This window comes from Podarcis tiliguerta, assembly GCF_965153285.1.
Source record: "Podarcis tiliguerta genome assembly, chromosome: 2".
Classification (NCBI taxonomy): Eukaryota; Metazoa; Chordata; class Lepidosauria; order Squamata; family Lacertidae; genus Podarcis; species Podarcis tiliguerta.
The window spans coordinates 40,807,132-40,826,007 of NC_139535.1; the positions used below are offsets into that span (position 1 = coordinate 40,807,132).

At 48.5% G+C, this 18,876-nt stretch overlaps 2 protein-coding genes and 1 long non-coding RNA gene across 3 annotated transcripts; 2 read left to right on the forward strand and 1 right to left on the reverse strand.

Annotated features, from left to right (window-relative positions):
• The first annotated feature begins 2,725 nt into the window (after positions 1–2,725).
• Positions 2,726–8,197, forward strand: H1-10 (H1.10 linker histone). Its single transcript, XM_083419107.1, has one exon. It carries the CDS (start codon positions 6,733–6,735, stop codon positions 7,402–7,404), a length of 672 nt encoding a protein of 223 aa, XP_083275233.1. The 5' UTR covers positions 2,726–6,732; the 3' UTR covers positions 7,405–8,197.
• Positions 8,198–10,237: 2,040 nt separating this feature from the next.
• On the forward strand, positions 10,238–14,334 carry LOC310671353. Its single transcript, XR_014507977.1, has 2 exons — positions 10,238–11,071; positions 11,502–14,334. It is a non-coding gene; the product is annotated as an uncharacterized lncRNA (long non-coding RNA).
• On the reverse strand, positions 12,848–16,427 carry LOC310671352 (histone H2A type 2-B-like). Its single transcript, XM_083427123.1, has 2 exons — positions 16,314–16,427; positions 12,848–16,093 (listed from the first exon to the last, which is right to left on the reverse strand). The coding sequence occupies exon 2, from the start codon at positions 15,992–15,994 to the stop codon at positions 15,614–15,616; it is 381 nt and encodes a 126-aa protein (XP_083283249.1). The 5' UTR covers positions 15,995–16,093; positions 16,314–16,427; the 3' UTR covers positions 12,848–15,613.
• Positions 16,428–18,876: the final 2,449 nt, after the last annotated feature.

The window sequence follows — 18,876 nt, forward strand, 5'->3', positions numbered from 1 at the left end:
GAAAGGGTAGAATGAAGCAGAAATCTCAGCTACTGCTTGCAACAGCGAGGAAGTAAAGCTGTGCTGCTTTAATATTTTTAATTCTTGTTAGGGAAAAGTTGTGACAGCAAACATTAACATGCTCAGACTTACCATGCTAATTCTCATCATGAGCTATATGGATAGTTTCTGTGGCTTGACTTTGACCTTGTTTGCATGTAAGCTAAGCCAAACCATGGCTTAACATGAATAAGCAAATGCGTTCCTGGAGTGAAAATTCTGCTGAAAGCCATCTCCCAAACGCCTTGTCCTGTTACTGCCAGCTACCCAGAACTATGCCAAGGTTTGGCATTGCAACTGAGCCCATTTTCGAGGTTTGTTGTTCTTGGCTTGAGCAGAAACCAACCACAACCACAGGTTCATACAATGCTAAACCCTGACTTATTCCTATGTAGCACAGCAGGACCAGGGAAGGAGCACAGTGTTTGCATTCTACATCCCAGGAACCCACACACCTGCATATTTGTGCTAAGCCATGGTTTGGCTTAGCACTGAGTGCAAACTGGGCCATTGTCTTGTATAGCTAACTAATTGCCTGGAGAACAATAGAGCTCTCATTGTTGTACTGCAGTTTCTTGTTCCATATCAGAAGGAACAGATATTTAGTTCCTGTAGTTTGTATATGTTGTTTAACAGAAATGGGGTCAAATCCTTGCTGGACAATGTAGGACGGATTGTTTTAATGCAATAGCTGGCTCCAAAACCTTACCACTATATAGGCCACTAGCCATATAGATGTCTCATGAAAGCGTTAGATTCAAGGCATCTCATGTGTGGAGTATCCCTCCAAAATTAAACATGGATAAAAATACTGAGCACTTCTGCTTCTCTGAACATCGGCAATGCTGAAACCATGCATTCATGGTAGTGGGTTGTGTATGAGGTCAATGTGATTTTCAAAAAGCCTTGAGCTCTAGAAAGCAAACACAGTTAATTGGTAGTATTTCAGAGTAAAATTCTTCTATAGCGGGAAAGGCTTAGAACATTTCTCAAGGAGCTGCTGCTGTTCTTTATCCTCCGGGCATTCAGTGATGGTGCTCACCTCCAATGCCAGGAATAATTGGATGATCTAGGCCAGTATATAATGTAACCTCTTCTGTTACCATGTATGCACAGGCCTTCTGGTATGGTTATTGTCAGAAGGATTGTTGCAATGTCCCACCTTTATGCCTTTGACAAGGTAGATCGAGAACTGTTTTTTTCAGTGCAGATTGCTGTACGCTTGTTCTGCCTGTGCAGCTAGTTTCTTTCACTTGTCAAAACATCCACCCATGGCTATATGGTACATGAATGGCACAAAATGGATATGTGCTATGGTTGTTGCAATATGGTTTGGGCTCCTCTAAATTTCTTTGCCTTTTTCATGGTCTATGGTTTCTTCTCAGAAATGTTCTCTTTGTCTTCCAAAAGAGTTTTGCAGCTGATTTACTTCATAGCTGCGCTGCGATGGCACAGCCTTTTCTGCCGTTGCAGGTTTCAGTGTAGCCAGCTGCTTCAGTATCTTCAAGCGTACTTCACTGATCAAACTAAATTGCCACTTGAAAAGCATGACTTGTTCAAAACCGCATCTTGTAACATTAGGCCTCCCAGGGCTGACAAATCAAAACAACCCAGGAGGAACTGAAAATGTCATAGCAGAGCCCACTATTAATTTCTGTGTTGTGAACACCAAGAATGCTTGCGAATTATAAAATTGTCATGGCAACAAGTCTTCACTTTAGGATTTTAAACCATTGACAGCTGCCCTCCAATATACCTTCAGGAAACTTCTGCTGTGATACAGGGAATGGCTGTTGCCATTGTAGTATAGTTAGAAAATGCTGCTGAACTTGGAGTGGCTATTTTGCTTTGGACCCTGCTCTCACTTATACCATAGTTCTGTAGAAATTGGAATGGTCTGATCACTGTCTTCGATCTACATTCTTTCAAAAGCATATTGATGGACCCTCATTAGAAAACCTCATATTTGCTCTGTGATGACTTGAATTAGCATCAGTGGGTTGGACCCCAGGGAAGGGTTTCTGGTCCAGCAGAGGCATCTCTTAACAGAAGAGAGTTTTGCTGATTCAAAGCCCCCCCCCCCAAAAAAAACCACAGGGTGGAAGTTGGTGGCGGTACAGAGGTAATAATCAAAAAGGGCTCCCCCCAACTGATTCCTTTTATTAGATCAAAAGCTGTTTTGGACCAGCTGATTCAATGAAAAGTTCATATTAATGATTTCATTTCTAGTAACTGGTCTATAATGAATTCCTTTCTCCTAGGCATAGAACAATTTGGATTTTCTATAGCCTTCCCCATAATGATGTCACTTGAGTATCCTTAAATATCAGCTAGAATCTTTTGGAAGTTGGAAGACTAGACAAAATAGGTTAGCTTTTTTCTTGGGAGTCTGCCTGTTTGGGGGAATGCAATGTCCTGTATAGGACATAGGAGTGTAGTAGATAATGATATCCTGCATATCAACTGAATTTTTTTTTTTCTGGGTTCTAACAAGGCTTGCGATGCATGGCAACTGGGCATGTCCTCTGTCAATTCCGCACACATGCAAAGCTGCTATGGTTCAAAAAGGCAAAAGCAGGAGCTAATAATGCATTGACAGAGCGGTAAACTCTTAGATTGACCATGTATTCCAAATCACCAATGCCACTAGCCCCAAAGCAGTTTGGAATAAAATTTATTAAAACTTCTGAGTGCTGTGCATCTTTAACACATGTAATAAGAAGGGCTAGGAAGTTATGGAAGCCATTCAAGGGAAGTAACAGGCCTACTCTATTGCCTTGGTCAGAAGAAGAGGAGTTTGGATTTGATATCCCATGTTATCACTACCCGAAGGAGTCTCAAAGCGGCTAACATTCTCCTTTCCCTTCCTCCCCCACAACAAGCACTCTGTGAGGTGAGTGGGGCTGAGAGACTTCAAAGAAGTGTGACTAGCCCAAGGTCACCCAGCAGCTGCATGTGGAGGAGCAGGGAAGCGAACCCGGTTCCCCAGATTACAAGACTACCGCTCCTAACCAGTACACCACACTGGGTTGGTAATTCTTTAGCTTGTTTATTAACACTCCCTTTTCTCTACTGGGTTCCATGTGGAAATTTGGCCAACCTCTAGGCTGATGCTCTTTAGCATTTCCATATTTTACACTGTACTCCCTATTATTGGGGATGTGTGTATACTGTGATTCCATCAGAGCCTGGGGAAAAGTGCAGAATTCAGTTTTGTAAGGCTGTCGAGGCTTGGTTTCCAGACCTTTGATAATCTTGGTCGCCCTCCTCTGAACACGTTCCAACTTGTCAACATCCTTCTTAAATTGTGGTGCCCAGAACTGGATGCAGTACTCTAGGTGTAATCCAACCAAGGCAGAACAGAGCAGAACTACTGCTTCCCTTGACTGGGACATTACTGTTGATGCAGCCTAGAGTAGCATTATTTTTTTTGCTGATACATCACACTGTTGACTCATGTTAAGCTTGTGGTCCTAAGATCCTTTTCACATGTACTACTGGCAAGCCAGGTGTTCCCCATCTTATGTTTGCAACTGGTTATTCGTGCCTAAGTTTATTCCTTACATTTGTCTCTATTGAATTTCATTTTATTAGTTTAGGTCTAGTTCGCCAATCTGTTAAGATCATACTGAATCCTGATTCTGTCTTCTGCAGCATTAGCTACCACTCCCAGTTTCATGTCATCTGCAAATTGGATTATCTTATCCTTGATTTGTCCAAGTCATTTATAAAGATGTTGAACAGCAACAGGCACAGGACAGAACCCTGTGGCATCCCACTTGTCACTTTTCCAAGAGACAAGGAACCATTAGTGAGCACTCTGGGTTCGGTGAGTCAAGGAGCTACAAATCCATCTAACAGTTACCATGTCTAGCCTACACTTTAGCAGCTTCTCCACATCATGGGGGACTTTGTCAAAAGCCTTTCTGAAATCAAGATACACCATGTCCACAGTATTCCCCTGATGCATCAAGCTTGTAACTCCATAAAAAAAAAGAAATAAGATTTGTCTGGCATGACATGTTTTTGAGAAACCCATGCTGGGTTTTTCCCTTTCTAAGTGCTTACAGACGGATGGTTTAATTATCTGTTCTAGTATCAATGTCCTGGTATCAATGTCAAACTGACCAGTCGGTAGTTACCTGGATGCATGGGGATTTGAACTCTGCTTCTCAAACAAAAGTTAGATGAGAAGCAGTGTGGTGATATGGTCTCAGCTTTGCAGGTTTTAAAAATAAAATCCCCACGGTTCACCAACGTGCTTTTTTACATCTACATAGAAACCTCTGGCTCTTTTAAGGCATAACCAATGGGTTTAAAAGCGATCCTTTGCTTAAGAGCAGAAGAGGCTGTGTGGTAAACCGAGGTCCACCTCATCCCAACATGCTTTGCAAGACGTCTACGGGGTGGGCTCTTCCCCAGAGCGCGGTTTTTACCTCCTGCACAGAACTGCTGTTTTTTAAAGCCGTGCAAGAGGGAGGCAGGGCGAGCGAAATGGCGGAGAAAATAATAAGACATGGGAGGAGGAGGAGGAGGACGGGTGTCAGATTTATCGAAAGTGGGAGGGGGAGCGAGAAAGCAAGCTGCGGAGCTCGAGGGTTTGAATTGCCTCCCCTCCCCCCTTTCCCTTTTGGCATAAGAAGCAAATCAGATTCAAGGCAAAGGAAGGTGGGGGTAACTTTTCCTGCGTAGGAGGATGCAGTTGAAAGTGGGTGTAACGCGCCTGCTTCTCTCCCTCCCAGAGCGATCGTGAAGCAGCTTTAAAAGGTGGCAGCAGAGAAGAGGCTTTGATGGAGTAGGCGGATTCCGTGGCTAAAAAGCTCCCTTGCCTTCAGTAACCGCGCTGGGTTGCTTTCGTTTTCTTCCCTGCATGAAGATCTCTCTCCCCACCCCCCAATATAAAAAGAAACGTCCCCCTCCTACACACACACACACATTTTACACAGTGCTCTTGGCAACACTGGCTAGGGCTGTCTGCACTTCTAAAGCAGAGGTGGTGCCGCCCCGCCCCCCCTTTCCCTGCCAGCCCCCTTCCTATGGGGGAGCATATGCGGCCCCCCCCCTTATTTAAATGCGTCCGGATCGGGCGCCCTCTCAGATAGCTTATAAGCTAACGTGGGTAAAAGGGAATTTAAATTCTGTCCAAATTGGGGGGCGGGAAGGAGACTTGGCAGGCGGGATAAATCCATGGCATCCCGCGTGCGGAGCAAGATGCCTCCTGCCGCCAGTAGCTGCTCCCCGAAGGAAGTGTCCTTTGCCACCCGTTCTGTTTCCAATCAAATCCGGAAAAGGGGGGAAAAAACCAAGGTGCGCCTTGGCTGAAAAGGAGCCGCTGCACCAAACCGCCCCCACCCCGCGGCGCTGATCTTCTCCCCGTTTTGCACGCCTCCGATTATCGCTTTCTTTTAACCAGAAACTAAAGGGCGCCGCCCCCTCTCTGGGTAGCTCGAAGTGGGGTGCTGAGTAGCCCGGAGAGACTTCTCGTGGCTAGACTTCACATACCCTCTTATCTCCGGGTGCCTTGCAATGTTACCCGTGTCTTTAAAGACAAGTGGCAAGATCCTGAAAACATCCTCCATATTCATTTCCCCGCACGAAGCCCAAGTTGAGACATGGCCACCCCAACCCCATCTAACAGCAGTTACCAAGGCTGATATAATGAACTCGCAAATATAAATATATACAAACTCAAAAGCAATAAAGTGAGTGGGCACCCAACGCCTTCTCTGCAGGCTCCTCCACCTGGTTGTTCAAGAATCCCCCCCCCGACCTTCGCTTCATCGGTTGTTTCACCAATTTGGGCATTTCCTATGGTAAATATACTTCGCGCCTCCTCGCCCCCCAAAAGCAGCACAGATAGCAGCGCCCCTTTGCCCTTCCATACCACTTCATACTAGAGACTAAACGCGCCTCCGTCGGGAGTGCCTGCGTGGTAGGGGGAGGGCTTGCAACCCCCTCTAGCCCAAACTGGAAGGTGCTGCCGCCCTACAACCGAGGATCCCTGGGCGGCCAAATCCTGCCCTCTCTGAGCCCCGCAACCCCTTGAGTCACGGCCCCTCCAGATCGGGCGGGGACCCCCCTGGAATGAGCTCCACAGCTCCGTTGCTGCTGCAGCCGACCACGTGAGGGCGTCCAGTGTGTTAGTTGCAACAAATTAACCCTGGGCTAGTCACCCCCCCGAGGGTCGCCGGCGCCCCACGACTGGCCAGCGGCACGCGGCGCCCTCTTCTCTACCGGGCCCGCACGTTGGCCGTGCCGTGCGGATCCCTCGGGGGCCCCCAGAGCCTTCCATACAGGGCGCCCCCATCCTCTGCCTTCCCCCAGCATAGGGTGCGCCCTTAAAATCGCCTCCAGGGAACCTTTCCCAGCCCCGGGAGGCTGCGGCGCCCAGGCAGCTCCGTCAGGCACCGTCGGGAGCAGCCGCTGGCGCCGGCAGCCCGACCCTAGGCCGCCGGACGCGGGCGGGAGAGCTCGCCGAAGGGGCCACAAAAAGCACAACTTGGAGCCGGCCTCCTCGCTGCCTGTTGTTGTTCTCAACGTGGTCCGCTCCTGGCGCATATAAAGAGCTGTGGCGGAGCCCGCCCAGGCAGACGGCTTTCTCTCGGGCGGAGCAGAGGCGAGCTGTGCAAACTGAGCGCGCACACGAGCCTGGTCTTTTTCTCTTGAGGAGAGCGCCGTCCCGCTTTATCCAGCATGTCTGTTGAGCTGGAAGAAGCCGACCTGCCCCTGGCCGAGGCGGAAGAGGCGCCTCTGGCTCCGGAGAAGAAAGGCGCCGCCAAGAAAGCCAAAGGCGGCGGCGGGTCGGTGTTGTCGCCCTCCAAGAAGAAGAAAAATAGCAAGAAGAAGAACCAGCCGGGCAAGTACAGCCAGCTGGTGGTGGAGGCGATCCGCAAGCTGGGCGAGCGCAACGGCTCTTCGCTGGCCAAGATCTACAACGAAGCCAAGAAAGTGGCCTGGTTCGACCAGCAGAACGGGCGCACCTACCTCAAGTACTCCATCAAGGCGCTGGTGCAGAACGACACCTTGCTGCAGGTGAAGGGCACGGGCGCCAACGGCTCCTTCAAGCTCAACAGGAAGAAGCTGGAGGGCGGAGAAGGGGGCGCCGGAGCAGGAGGCGGGGGCGCCTCGCACGCCAAGTCGCACAAGAAGGCGGTGGCCGTGCCCGCGTCGCGCAAGGTCGAGAAGAAGCCCGTGGCCAAGAGCAAAAAGCTGGAGAAGAAGTCGCACAAGAAAGGCGCCGGCGGGGCCGCCGCCAAGAAGGACAAGGTGAAAGCCAAGAAGGCCGCCAAGAAGACGGCCGCCTCGCCCAGCGCCAAGAAGGTGAAGAAGACGGCCAAGCCCAAGGCGCTCAAGAGCAGGAAATGAATGGGGCGCAGATGGAGAGGGCAGGGGGCCCTGGACTTGTGGAGCCTCCAGACATTGTGACTTATTGCTCTCAGCACAGCCATGTTACCCGGTTTCGTTTCTGTAGCTTTCTTTTTTTTGGGGGGTGAGGGGTGGGCGTGGGTTGGAGGCGCACCTTTTCTTCATAGCCGCCGGTTCCTTGCAGGGGAGAGGAATACGTTATTCGCCCCAGCCCTTTATTTTATTTTTTTAATAAAGGGGGGAATGACTTGAGGGCTTGTGCGGGGTTCTTTTGTTTTTTAATTTGGAATAGTTTATTTTTTCCTGCCCCCCTCCCCCGAAAAATATGGAGGATAGGCGGTGCCGCTTCCCTGCTTGCCCCTGGTTCTCCATGCTCACGGGGGCGTTTTGGCTGCCTTCCGAAAGTTTCCCCGTCGTGGCCGCCCCTCGGATGCCGCTGCGGCGCCATGGCAACGGCTTTGCAAGGGCGTCTGGGCTTTTCCCTTTAAAAAGCCGCTTCTCGGGATGCAAGGAGGGAGGGGAGAAATGGGGAGCGGTTGGGACCAAGTGGGATTGTGGCGGGGTGCTTTTTTTTATTTCGTTTTTGCCTTTGAGAGGCCTGCACAGCCATTACCGGGCGGGATGCGTAGATGCTCAGTTCTAGGGAAGGTGGGGATCGGAGGGGATCTCCCTCCTCTCGTGGAGGATCATCATACTGCCTTCAATGGTGTCTTGCCTTCGGTAGCCTTTCCCCTCCGCACTTGTGTTTTTTGGTTTTTTTTGTTCAATAAATCGTTTAAAATGCTTTTTTTCACTCGCTGCTTCCTCCGTGTGTTTTAAGTGTGCAAGAGGCAAATGAAAATGGCGAGGGAGGGTGGGAAATGGGGGCGTTAGAATTGACACGCGCTGAAGGAGGAAAAAGGTGGCCCTAGTCGGAATAACCAGAGATAATGGGGGTGCGGCTATAGGGTGGAGGAGGCTGGGTACCAGGCGGGGGGGGGGCTGTAGCTTGTGCGGGGGGGGGGGGAAGGATGCGCATTCCACCCGCTTAATTTTCTGCCGGTGTGGAGTTTTCCGGAGGTGGGCGTGTCAATCATTTCAAACGAGCTCTTTCCTCTCTGATTTGAGCTCCATTTTCTGCAAAGGCCGGCAGGCATTGCATTGCCCTGTTATCAAAAACTCTGCCCTTGGTCACTTTTCACCCATATCGTAGTAGGTATTGCAAGTTGGAGGTCGTCGTCCACATAAAAATCCGAGCCGGAGTCCGGCTGCCGGACCTGACGTTCCAGGGAGGAGGCAATCCTTTGGTTTGGCGGTTCCTCCCCTCCAAAACCCCGCACATGCACCTTGCTAAAAAGAAGCCTCTAGGGGGCGAGCCTAGCCTTTGCGTACATGGGGGATTACGTCATCGGGCGCCAGTGCGCACGAGTGGGGAAACGCCCGCTGGTTGGCTGGCTGGGGCGGTTACGTCAAGCCATTCGGCTGCACCGGTAGCGTCACTCCTTTCGCAGACAGCAGGTTGAAAGGGGGGAGGCGGCACCAAAGTGCTCAACTAAGTCGTGAATTGATCGTCTCTCCGGAGCTGCTACCGCTGCATTCTGCCACCCGCCCTCTCGTTTATCCAGCGTAAGGGGCGGGAGTGGCTTACAACAGCCCTGCAGTGTAGCTCACTACCTAAGCTAAAAACTATATGTGACTATATATATAGTCAGTGCTGCTCTTAACTATCCCATATGATGCTGGGCGGTAGTTGCATATTCACCCACCCTTCCTGCCAGTGGCCCGCTTTGCACTGCAAGAAAAACAAGAGCTCCACCCCAGAGCTGGAAAAGGGACTTCACTGCTGCACCTTCCGCGGCTCGCTACCTGTCAGTGGCGGCGATATGAAGGGGCAGTCGCAGCAAACGAAGAGGTGAAAGTGGGAAATGAACGGCAGAGGCTGGTACCCCGGTGCCATCTGGGATAGGGGAAAGGTCGTCTAGGGAGAATATTGCCTGGGAGAGAGGGAAGCTGGGCTAGCCCCAGCCCTGCTTTTGCAGGATCTTGCCATGGGGCTACTCAGGTAGGGAAGTATATAACCTTAAGGGAATTGAAGGGCACCTGCTTAGGGTGGCAGAAACGGTGCAGTAGAGTGGGGCCCTGCTAATACAAACCTTGTAACTACAAATGTCACCCCACATATTAAATTATGGTCTAACTTTCAGCCCCTTGGAGAACACTTAAAGGAGCTCCAAGAGTTGAGCACATTAGGATCAGGAACTAAGACCAAGCCTGTAGAAGGAGCAGCCTGACTTTCTCCTACACTTTTAATCTTTGCACTTGTCCACAAGGAATCCTCTACATAAAATAAAACACACAGCACACAGTTCAGGTTTACAAATAAGGGGGAGGGTAAGAGAATGTATCACCCACCATGAAATGGTCCCTAATAGGTGCCAGAACTCACTATCATGCAAATATAACCACCACCATATAGTTCTGAAGAATGTAATAATACATAGCAAGTGTGCCGCTGTAAGGGGTATCCAAATTGTACAAAAAGGGTGATAATACTATTCTAAATGTCCAGATAAAACTAGTGGCATAGAAAGATCCTTATAATAAATATAGCCTGAGTTGTGGCCTAGAACTAACTGCAGTGGGCCAGATTTTGGCACTTCAGGAAAAACCTCTATCTTGATAAACTACTTAAGAAGACAGGATGTTAAGATATTCTCCCAGCTTCACAACCCAATGCACATAAAGGAGCAAGGCACCCCCCTGCAAACTATATTGATAGACTTTATTCAAATCATGCATGGAGATACTTTCACTTTTGTGAACTGGTATTTTCACATTTCTTACAGTTCAACTTTTTCAAGCTTTAACCAGCAGCATCCAACTAAGCCACACTTAAGCTATGGGCTTTGTACACGGGGGGGGGGGGAGAACACCATGTGCTACAGCTGTTGAACTACAACTCCCACCATCCATTACCTTGGAACTACTGGCTGGGGCTGATGGAAGTTGTAGTTCAACACCTGGAGGGCCCCACTCTGGCTACCCCTGTTATATCTAAGTGCAGGTAGCTACAACCACCACTGTAGCAGCATGGTATGTTTCTCCAAGAGAAGGGAAACATTAAATGACTTCACCTTTTCCAAAAGGAGCCATGATTACCCTCATTCACTGCAAGGATATTTCCAAGAAGCAGAAACAGGCACGTGAAAAATAGGCAGAGGGGAAAAACCACAGCACTCCCTTCTATAATTTGCAAGGCTCTCAGGCTACAGGTTCAAACAGAAGAGTAGCAGGTAGCAGAGTCCGCTGGGAGTTTGGAGACATTTTTTATGTTGAAGATCTCTCATTCCTTTTACACAAGCTCTGTGTCCACTACCTTAAACTGTTTTAAGGATTATAGAAGCACATTTTTCAATCCAAGTGCTATATTAAATAATGTGTTGAGAGGCATCGTGTGGCAACACAGTACTGGTCCTGACCTACCTGCTGCGGCTCACATCAGATTTCAACAGTATTCTATAGTATGGGTGGAAGGCCTTTTAAATGCATATCCCCAGTTTGTTAAAGACGGCTGTTCAGTTCACTATTGGGAATCTAATAAACTTAGAATAAATTTTTATTTTTTGGTCCTCTGTAGAGTGGCTATTAATGCTGTTCACCAAGATCCTTATATATTGCAATGACTTATGTTTCTAAGCAATACTGTACAATTGAATTGACCGATCACCAAGACTTCCTGTCTTCACCCTCAATCCAAAGTTATCTTCCAAAATGGATATAAAGGCTGCGGCTTTTAAGTCACTTCTAAGCTTTTCCACACACTTTGCCACCTGCATTCTCTTCCTGAATCTAGTTTCCACCATTCATTCATTTCCATCTGCATTAAAGGGAAGAGTTAATGGTGACACTTATGACAGGGCAGAAAAGCTCACATTTGTGCCACTAATTTAAGCACTATACAGACACAGTTCATACACCATGCTAAGCCAGACCATCGGGATTCCTGGAGATCATAGCCACTTAGCTCCTGCCCCTGTGAGCAAAGTCATGGTTTAGCTTAGCATGTCATCCCAATGCAGGCCAGGCTCATGGCTTGTCTTGCTCCAGTAAACTCCAAGGCTTCCTTTTGGTTTACAGTTCCTCGTTTGTCTGTAGCAAGGCAAACTACAAGTCTGGGTTTGGATAATATGCTAAACTAAATCACAGCTTAGCTCAGAGGAAGAACAAAGTAGCCACAATCTCTCCTCTCTGGCAGTCTGGACATCAATACATTCATGGTTTGGCTTAGTGTTACTTGCAAACTGAACTATAGACTCCCACAGATAGAAGAGCAAGCTACCTGCTATTGTCAGGAATGCCATTTCTGGACAAGAGCAATATTTCCTTTTAGTGTCATTTATGTTTTCACAACCCCACACGCCAGCTCTACCCATTGACATAAACAGATGGTAGAAAGGTACTAAAGGGAGGGGGAGAGAGGCTGCAGGCTTTTAGATGCTCACATATGGGACCCTAAGCTCTTCACAGCGAAGCCCCCTTTGTAGAACTGACATCCCTTTCTAATATTACTTTTTACCATCTGTTGATTTAATCATGTTCTCTTCCCTTCAGCTTTACATTTAAAACACAGTTAAAAGTAAAATATACCAAGGGGCCATGTGATGAGGGCTTAGGAAGGTTATAATTGTTAATTGCTAAACAGATTTCATTAATTCTGAACAGAGAATACATGAGAGCACAATGCAAGTTCTGCCAGCAAGAAATGCACCGCACAGCTTAATCCTGTCTCCATTTACTTTGAATACTGCATCTAACTGAACTGGCTTCCTCAGGACTTTATACTCTGTTGCTAGCACTTTTCGGAAGCAAGTCATGTCAACTTTGAATGGGCACCACCAAATAAATGCTTGACGAGTTCTAACACAGATTAATAGAGCATGGGTTGCACTGATGTCAGGAATAACCCAGTGCACTTCTAATGTAAGTTAATGGGAAACCTTGGGTTGTGCAGAGTTCTCTGCATGCAGGGGAATCTTGGGATCAGGGTGTCATTTGGGTGCCAGAGAAGTGAGGAAGATATGAGGCATTTGGTTGTGCAAGTCAGATAAATATTTTAAAAATGGGCTCCACTGCCAGGACCACAGAAGGGATACTTTGGGCAAAATGGGCTTTAAGATCTGATACAGACATTAATTTCCCATTTATTAATCAACACCATTTAATTTGCTATTAGATAGAAAGAGGGAACATGGGAGCTGAAAGACAGATGGCTCAGACTGCAGCCAAGTCAGAGTTACTAGACCAAACCTTTGACCTTCCACTGCCCACCTTCCCTTTCTTCCAGCAGTATTTTCAGGACAGTAGGGCATAAATGCACATTACAGACCTCAAACCACCAAAAAAACTTCCATGGATTCAGTAACCCCCAAACAGCTAATTAAGTGATGCGTCGACAAGAGACATCTTTGACGTGCATTCAAGACTGAATCGGTTTAATAAGAATATTGGTTTTGCACTTTTCCAGTATCACAAGTTCTGCATTTTCTAATAAATACAAAGCAGTCTTTTGACAGAACACAAAATACTGATCTTTAAATAATAAAAGACAGAAAAACACAAACTCTCATTTCCTATTTTTCAGTAGTTATTTGCATTTAAACAATCTCTTCCCCACAATTATGCAATCCATGTTCATTCTAGAAGAAAGCAAGAGCCTTACACTGGTCCAGTGCCAGAGGAATGAGATAGCAACTTAGAAACAATGGGTCTTTTTTTCCTGGGTCTGCAGTGGGAGATAGGCAAGACAAATCAGACAGGAGCAGATCAAGGTTCTGCCTCTTAGGTATCACTAAGGAGTGAACAAACCACCTTCATTACCCAGGTATTAAAGCATCCAAGTTCCACTAACCTATGCGTTATTAGTCGAACCAGAGCAAGACAATACTTCATCCACAGATTTACACCTCACTTGATAGGTTGAACACATGCTACTTGACAGCACATACACAGTTGCCCATAAATATTACAAGTTCTACTTGCTCAATAGCCTAGACACTGCTGCATGCACGTGGTTCTATAAACTTTTCACCTAGGCAAGCAAGCAAGATTTGGCTCCGATACCATCTCTAGAGTACCATAGCTACTATGCACCACAGGACTGGCTAGGCCATCTTCCATGCTCATACGTTACCCAAACACCAATTTAGTAAACCAACACATTAACTAGATATTTTACTCTAGTATAAATTCAGTTTTTTCCCCTAGAAAAACCCAAATCCCAAAAATTAATCCATTGAGGATTACAATTAAACAGATGCCACAATTGCACTCTATTTTATGCACCAGGCGTGAAATTCTGAACAGGGAAAAAACTGTGTATAGTTTTAAAGTGCAAAACAAAGATACAGAATGCCAAACCTCCATCGTTGGGGAAAGGTCTAGAACAGAATTAATAATCCAAAAGGGAATGGGGGTGGGAGGAGGACAGAACAGACAACACAACGTAATTGCTTCTGTCTCAAGGAAGCTTCAGGCACCTCCAGACCTACCATCACTTAGGCTGAAAAAACACAAAAGCCATTATACTAAAATACTTTTGATTTTAGCTCTGCTGACGTCAACAGGACAAAAATACGACCTAAATCCAAGAACTCTTGCTTAAAATGAGGTTCCAGCTAAGCTGCTAAGCGCATTCAGAAGATCTGAATGCAGCACCAATCAAAGCTAGAGACAGATAATAGGAGCCTTCCCTCTCTGAAGAGTTGGTCTGAAAGACAATTACTGTTCTTGGCCTGTGCACTCATCTCACTTTTGTGTCTGGCCCAAATGATTCACGTCATTCAAAACCCTACCCCAAGCATGTCTGGCCAGAAGTGACAGTAGGACAAGATGTGTATACCTTAGGAAACTGAAGACACTGTCCAATAACCTTCCTCTCTCTCTCTCTCTCTCTCTCTCTCTCATACACACACACTACTGTTTGCCTCCAGCCCAAGGTTGTTAACTTCATAAACTAGATTCCCCCTTTCTTTAAAAAAGGTTTGCAACAATAAAATCAAAATTTAACACGAGCACACAATTAGGAATGGAGTACAAATACAGTGACACAATACCTCATCATAAAGCAAACAAGGAAGGGGGAGAAAAAAAGCTTAGCACTTGAAGAGATGAATATTTCTCTCGACAAGAGTAGTGGCTCTTTTCACATTACGATTTTTTCTGGCAGCTTCCTTTTCTCCCCTCCCCCCTCCAACATTTTATTAAGTTTGTGATCACATTGAATGGGGATGTGCAGCAACAACAGGTAGATAGATCCATCCATCACTGTATTGAGCTTCGTGACAGAGCAGTTTTAAGAGAGTAGACGGAATATTTGTGCAGAACAGTAATGAATGGAGGGGCTCTGCCTTCATCCTCCCTCCCCGACAGGTGCACAGACAGGATGCAGAAAGCCTCCATGGTCACAAATGGTGGCACACTGCCAAGTCCCTTGCCTTCCTAGGGCAGGCTTGCAGCTTCCACCTTGCTTCACGACTTCCGTTCTTCCAGTTAGTCCCAATGCAAGAAAAACAAGATGCACAAATCATTCTTCTAGTTCCAAAACTGTCCTTTCTTTCCAAATCCCCTTTCCCGAAAAATTAATAGTGGCTTTAAGGGAGGGAGGGGGAGGGAAAAGAAAAGCTAATTGCACAGATGCTGCAGGTATAAGCAGCTTCAGAGTAGTAGATTAGGGGATAAATCATGGGGATGGGAGGGAGAATGAGAAGAGAGAGAGGAAAAATAATAATACAGAAATCAATTTGCAGGGCACTAGGTGGCAGCCACCAGGCCCGCAGCACGTGCCCTTCTCGCGACACAGAAAAATGATTTAAGCCTGCTCTTCCCACTCCAATCCCTGGGACTGAAAGAGGGCAGGAGGGCCAAGCGAGGTGCAGATCATTGGAAGGAAAGAGGGCTGGCGGGGGCGAGAGGGAAGCCCGGCGGCTGCAGCGCCAGGCGGACAGGGAGGACCAGAGCGAGGAGAGGAGGCGCAGAGGCGGCCCAGCGATGGCTGCGCCAAGGCAGAGGAGGCGGAGAGGAAGAGATCTGCCCGGCGCTGGCTGCTCCAAGTGAAGCAGAGAGAAAAGGGAGAAAATGTCCGGTGCCCGCTGGGTCGGATCCTGCGGGTGGGGTGGCGGGGACACATCACCGGCCCATTCTTTGTTGTTCCCCTTCGGAAACAGGGCCGGGCTCATTTCTTGGAGCTCTGGGTTTTCTTGGGCAGCAGCACGGCCTGGATGTTGGGCAGGACCCCGCCCTGGGCGATGGTCACCCCGCCCAGCAGCTTGTTGAGCTCCTCGTCGTTGCGGATGGCCAGCTGCAGGTGCCGCGGGATGATGCGGGTCTTCTTGTTGTCCCGCGCCGCGTTGCCGGCCAGCTCCAAGATCTCGGCCGACAGGTACTCCAGCACGGCCGCCAGGTAGACCGGCGCCCCGGCGCCCACCCGCTCGGCGTAGTTGCCTTTCCGCAGCAGCCGGTGCACGCGGCCCACCGGGAACTGCAGGCCGGCGCGGGACGAGCGGGACTTGGCTTTGGCGCGCGCTTTGCCGCCGGACTTCCCTCGGCCGGACATCGCGGGCAGGCGGCTGGGCTGGAGGGGGCGGGCAGGGGGGCGCTCTGAAAGGGCTGCAAGCCGAGGCCCGGCGCGAAGCAGGCAGAGGAGGAGAAAGACCTGGAGAAAAACACCGCCACCACAGAGTGTTAGCAAAGTAACGTGGGAACGCAGGTTGCGAGCCTGACGCGTGTTCCGGAGCAGCTCCGCCCCCTCCCCGCTGCGCGCCACCCCGCCTTGCAACCCAACCCCGGAGCGGACTGGCAGGGAGCAGGTTGCGGGCCGCGCTCCGGCGGCCCCCAGCTAGCGCCGCGCGTAGGGGTCACCTCCCTCCCCTCACCGTTCGCCGCCTCGCCAAGCGGAGCGCTCCGCCCGAGAGCCGCAGCTGCAGTGACAATAACAAGCGCGAGATGCTGGAGGATATAAATCCAAGCCCAGCCTGTCGGCGGCTTCCCATTGGCGGGGGCGAGCGCAGAGCCGCGCCGCTATTGGCGGGTATTCCGATCCCTGATTTGCATAGGAGCTCGCGTCGTCCATGTTCGGACTCGGAGGGAGCTGGAGCGGCAACAGACGCGCAGGCTTGGCCGCCTGCAAAGAGAGCTGCTGGTGAAGCATATTAATGTGCAGCAGCAGCAGCTTTGGGAGACGCGGGGGGTCTCTGGCGCGGCGTGACAAAGGGATGCACCGGGGGAAAGAGGAGGCGGGCGGGCGGCTGCTGCACTTGCTCCTGATAATGCCACCTGGAGCAGCCGTCCCTCTGGGTAAGGAAGGAGAAGGCAGCCAAGGTTAGCAGAATTTCCCCAATCCCCTCTCTCCCGAGTTGAATTGCTTGAAATACTTGGTCTGCCCCCCAAACCCAGCTGAAGGCTAACCCGCAGGTGCAAACCCAAGCTTAGGATCACGACTGCCGCGCCCTAGGGCAAATGCAGCACCCGCAATATAAAGGCAAACATTTAAGGCCGTCTGGTTTTTCCACAAGGGGAACTTAACTCAGGCAGGGCCTGAGGAGGAAGAGCATGATAGGATTACACGCCTCCTCCCATTTATTTGTGCGGTATCTGGGTGCCCTTCTGGAGGACATTTCTTATTTATTTATAGATCCTCTCGGTTGGGTATTGCTTTCTCTCTATAGCCTAATTAGCGGTACCCTTATGGCAAAGACACCTAAAAAAGATGCTGGCCTATCCCACAGCAGGCAGGCAAACCTGTGCCCAAACCCCAACCAAACCTTGGTCAAAAGGCCAAATCAAGTATTTCTTGACTGGCACATCTGAGCTGGGGAAACCTAATCCAGCAATAACTAATTAGCATTTTATATAGTGCCTTTCTTGCACAGAGCACTTTGCATGTGTTATCCTGGTATGATTTAACAATCTAGTAAAAGTCAGTATTGCTAAGTTCTTACAGGGGAGGTTAAGAGACAGTGGCATGTCTAAAGCCACCTAGTTGTAGGGAGTTCATGGATAGAAGTGAAATTTGAAGTCAGTGTCTTAAGGGTCACATTGCATTCTTAAAACCAGTATATTGTGCTGCCCTGAAATGAAAAGAGCTGCCTTAACTCAGGAAATCTGCCGGGGAAGATGTGAGGGTTTACACCAGTTTAAATCGATGGGTGGGGGCAGGGGGGGATACCCATCTGGAAGGATTTTGGTTGAGATTATATGGGGTTAGAATTATAGTAAGAGTTGTGCCACCTTCATAGATCAGCAAATTGTGCCTGCTATGCTGGGCCTGGTTTTGTTACTGTTTTTGTGGCTGATGAGAAAGCCGTCTGTATTTAGAAGAGGCTGGCCAACAAGCTTGTTCTGTGATGTACTGTATGTTGGGCCAAGCAGGCCATGCTCCAATCACAAGCATTCCTATTCTAGTTAGTTTAAAAAAAAACAACCTGCTGCAAATAATGCTAAATCAAACATTGTCCGCCAGACCAGCGACTTCACACAGGGATAGCTGTGCTAGTCTGTTGCAGCAAAATACAGTAGAATGTTGTGGCACTTAGAGACTAACAGGATTTGTTATGGCATAAGCTTCTGTGGACCAGTGTCTCATTTTACCAGATGAAACGGTTGAATATGCATCTGCTGAAGTAGACTCTAGTCCACAAATGCTTGCTGCAATAAATCTTGTTAAGTCTCCAGCATGCCCCAACACTTGTAATTGCCAGACTGGACTTTAGGGGGCAGATGAAACCGCTGAGTCAGGGATACGCTTCTAGGGCCAGGGGAGAGTGAAATCGTTTCTAGGTTCAGCAGAAATTAGGCCCAGCTAGACGTTAAGCAAGAAGAATCTAAGCAAGCTAGGTTAATTATTTCCTTAAATTACTGAAACGGACAACCCATGGGTAGGAAGACCAACTTTGGACATAATTGTACAGAAATTTGAGGCATCCTCCAAAACACTTACATTCAAAAGCACTGTGATATACATTGTAAGAAAGCTCTAGAACAGAGACAATTTGCCTTCATGCTTCTGGAGGCTTTCCAGAGCTGAAAGAATTGGAGAGGCTTGTGATGGACACATATTCCATCACATACCTCATAAGAAAAGAGCACCAGGCTTGTGGCAGTATCATTATTAAACACACAAGTCATTCATATGCATTACTTACAAGGTAATAAGAACTGCATTCAGAGACATTGTGTCAAAAGGCCCAGGTAGAGCATCTGCCCTGCATCTAGAGGGTTCCAGGTCCAATGACTGGCATCTCCATGTGGGGCTAGGAGAGACCCCTGACTGAAACCTGGAAGAGGCAGCTAGTCAGTGGAGGCCATACTGAGCTACATGGACCAATTGTCTGACTTTGTCGAAGACTGGTTACGAACTTAATTTGTTCCGGAGGTCCATTCCTAACCCGAAACCGTTCTAAACCTGAGGTGCGCTTTCGCTAATAGGGCCTCCTGCTG

What these genes read in the sequence shown, in the direction of transcription:
- LOC310671352 (XM_083427123.1), bottom strand. Translation starts at nt 15,994, where the DNA reads ATGTCCGGCCGAGGGAAGTCCGGCGGCAAAGCGCGCGCCAAAGCCAAG.
- H1-10 (XM_083419107.1), top strand. Translation starts at nt 6,733, where the DNA reads ATGTCTGTTGAGCTGGAAGAAGCCGACCTGCCCCTGGCCGAGGCGGAA.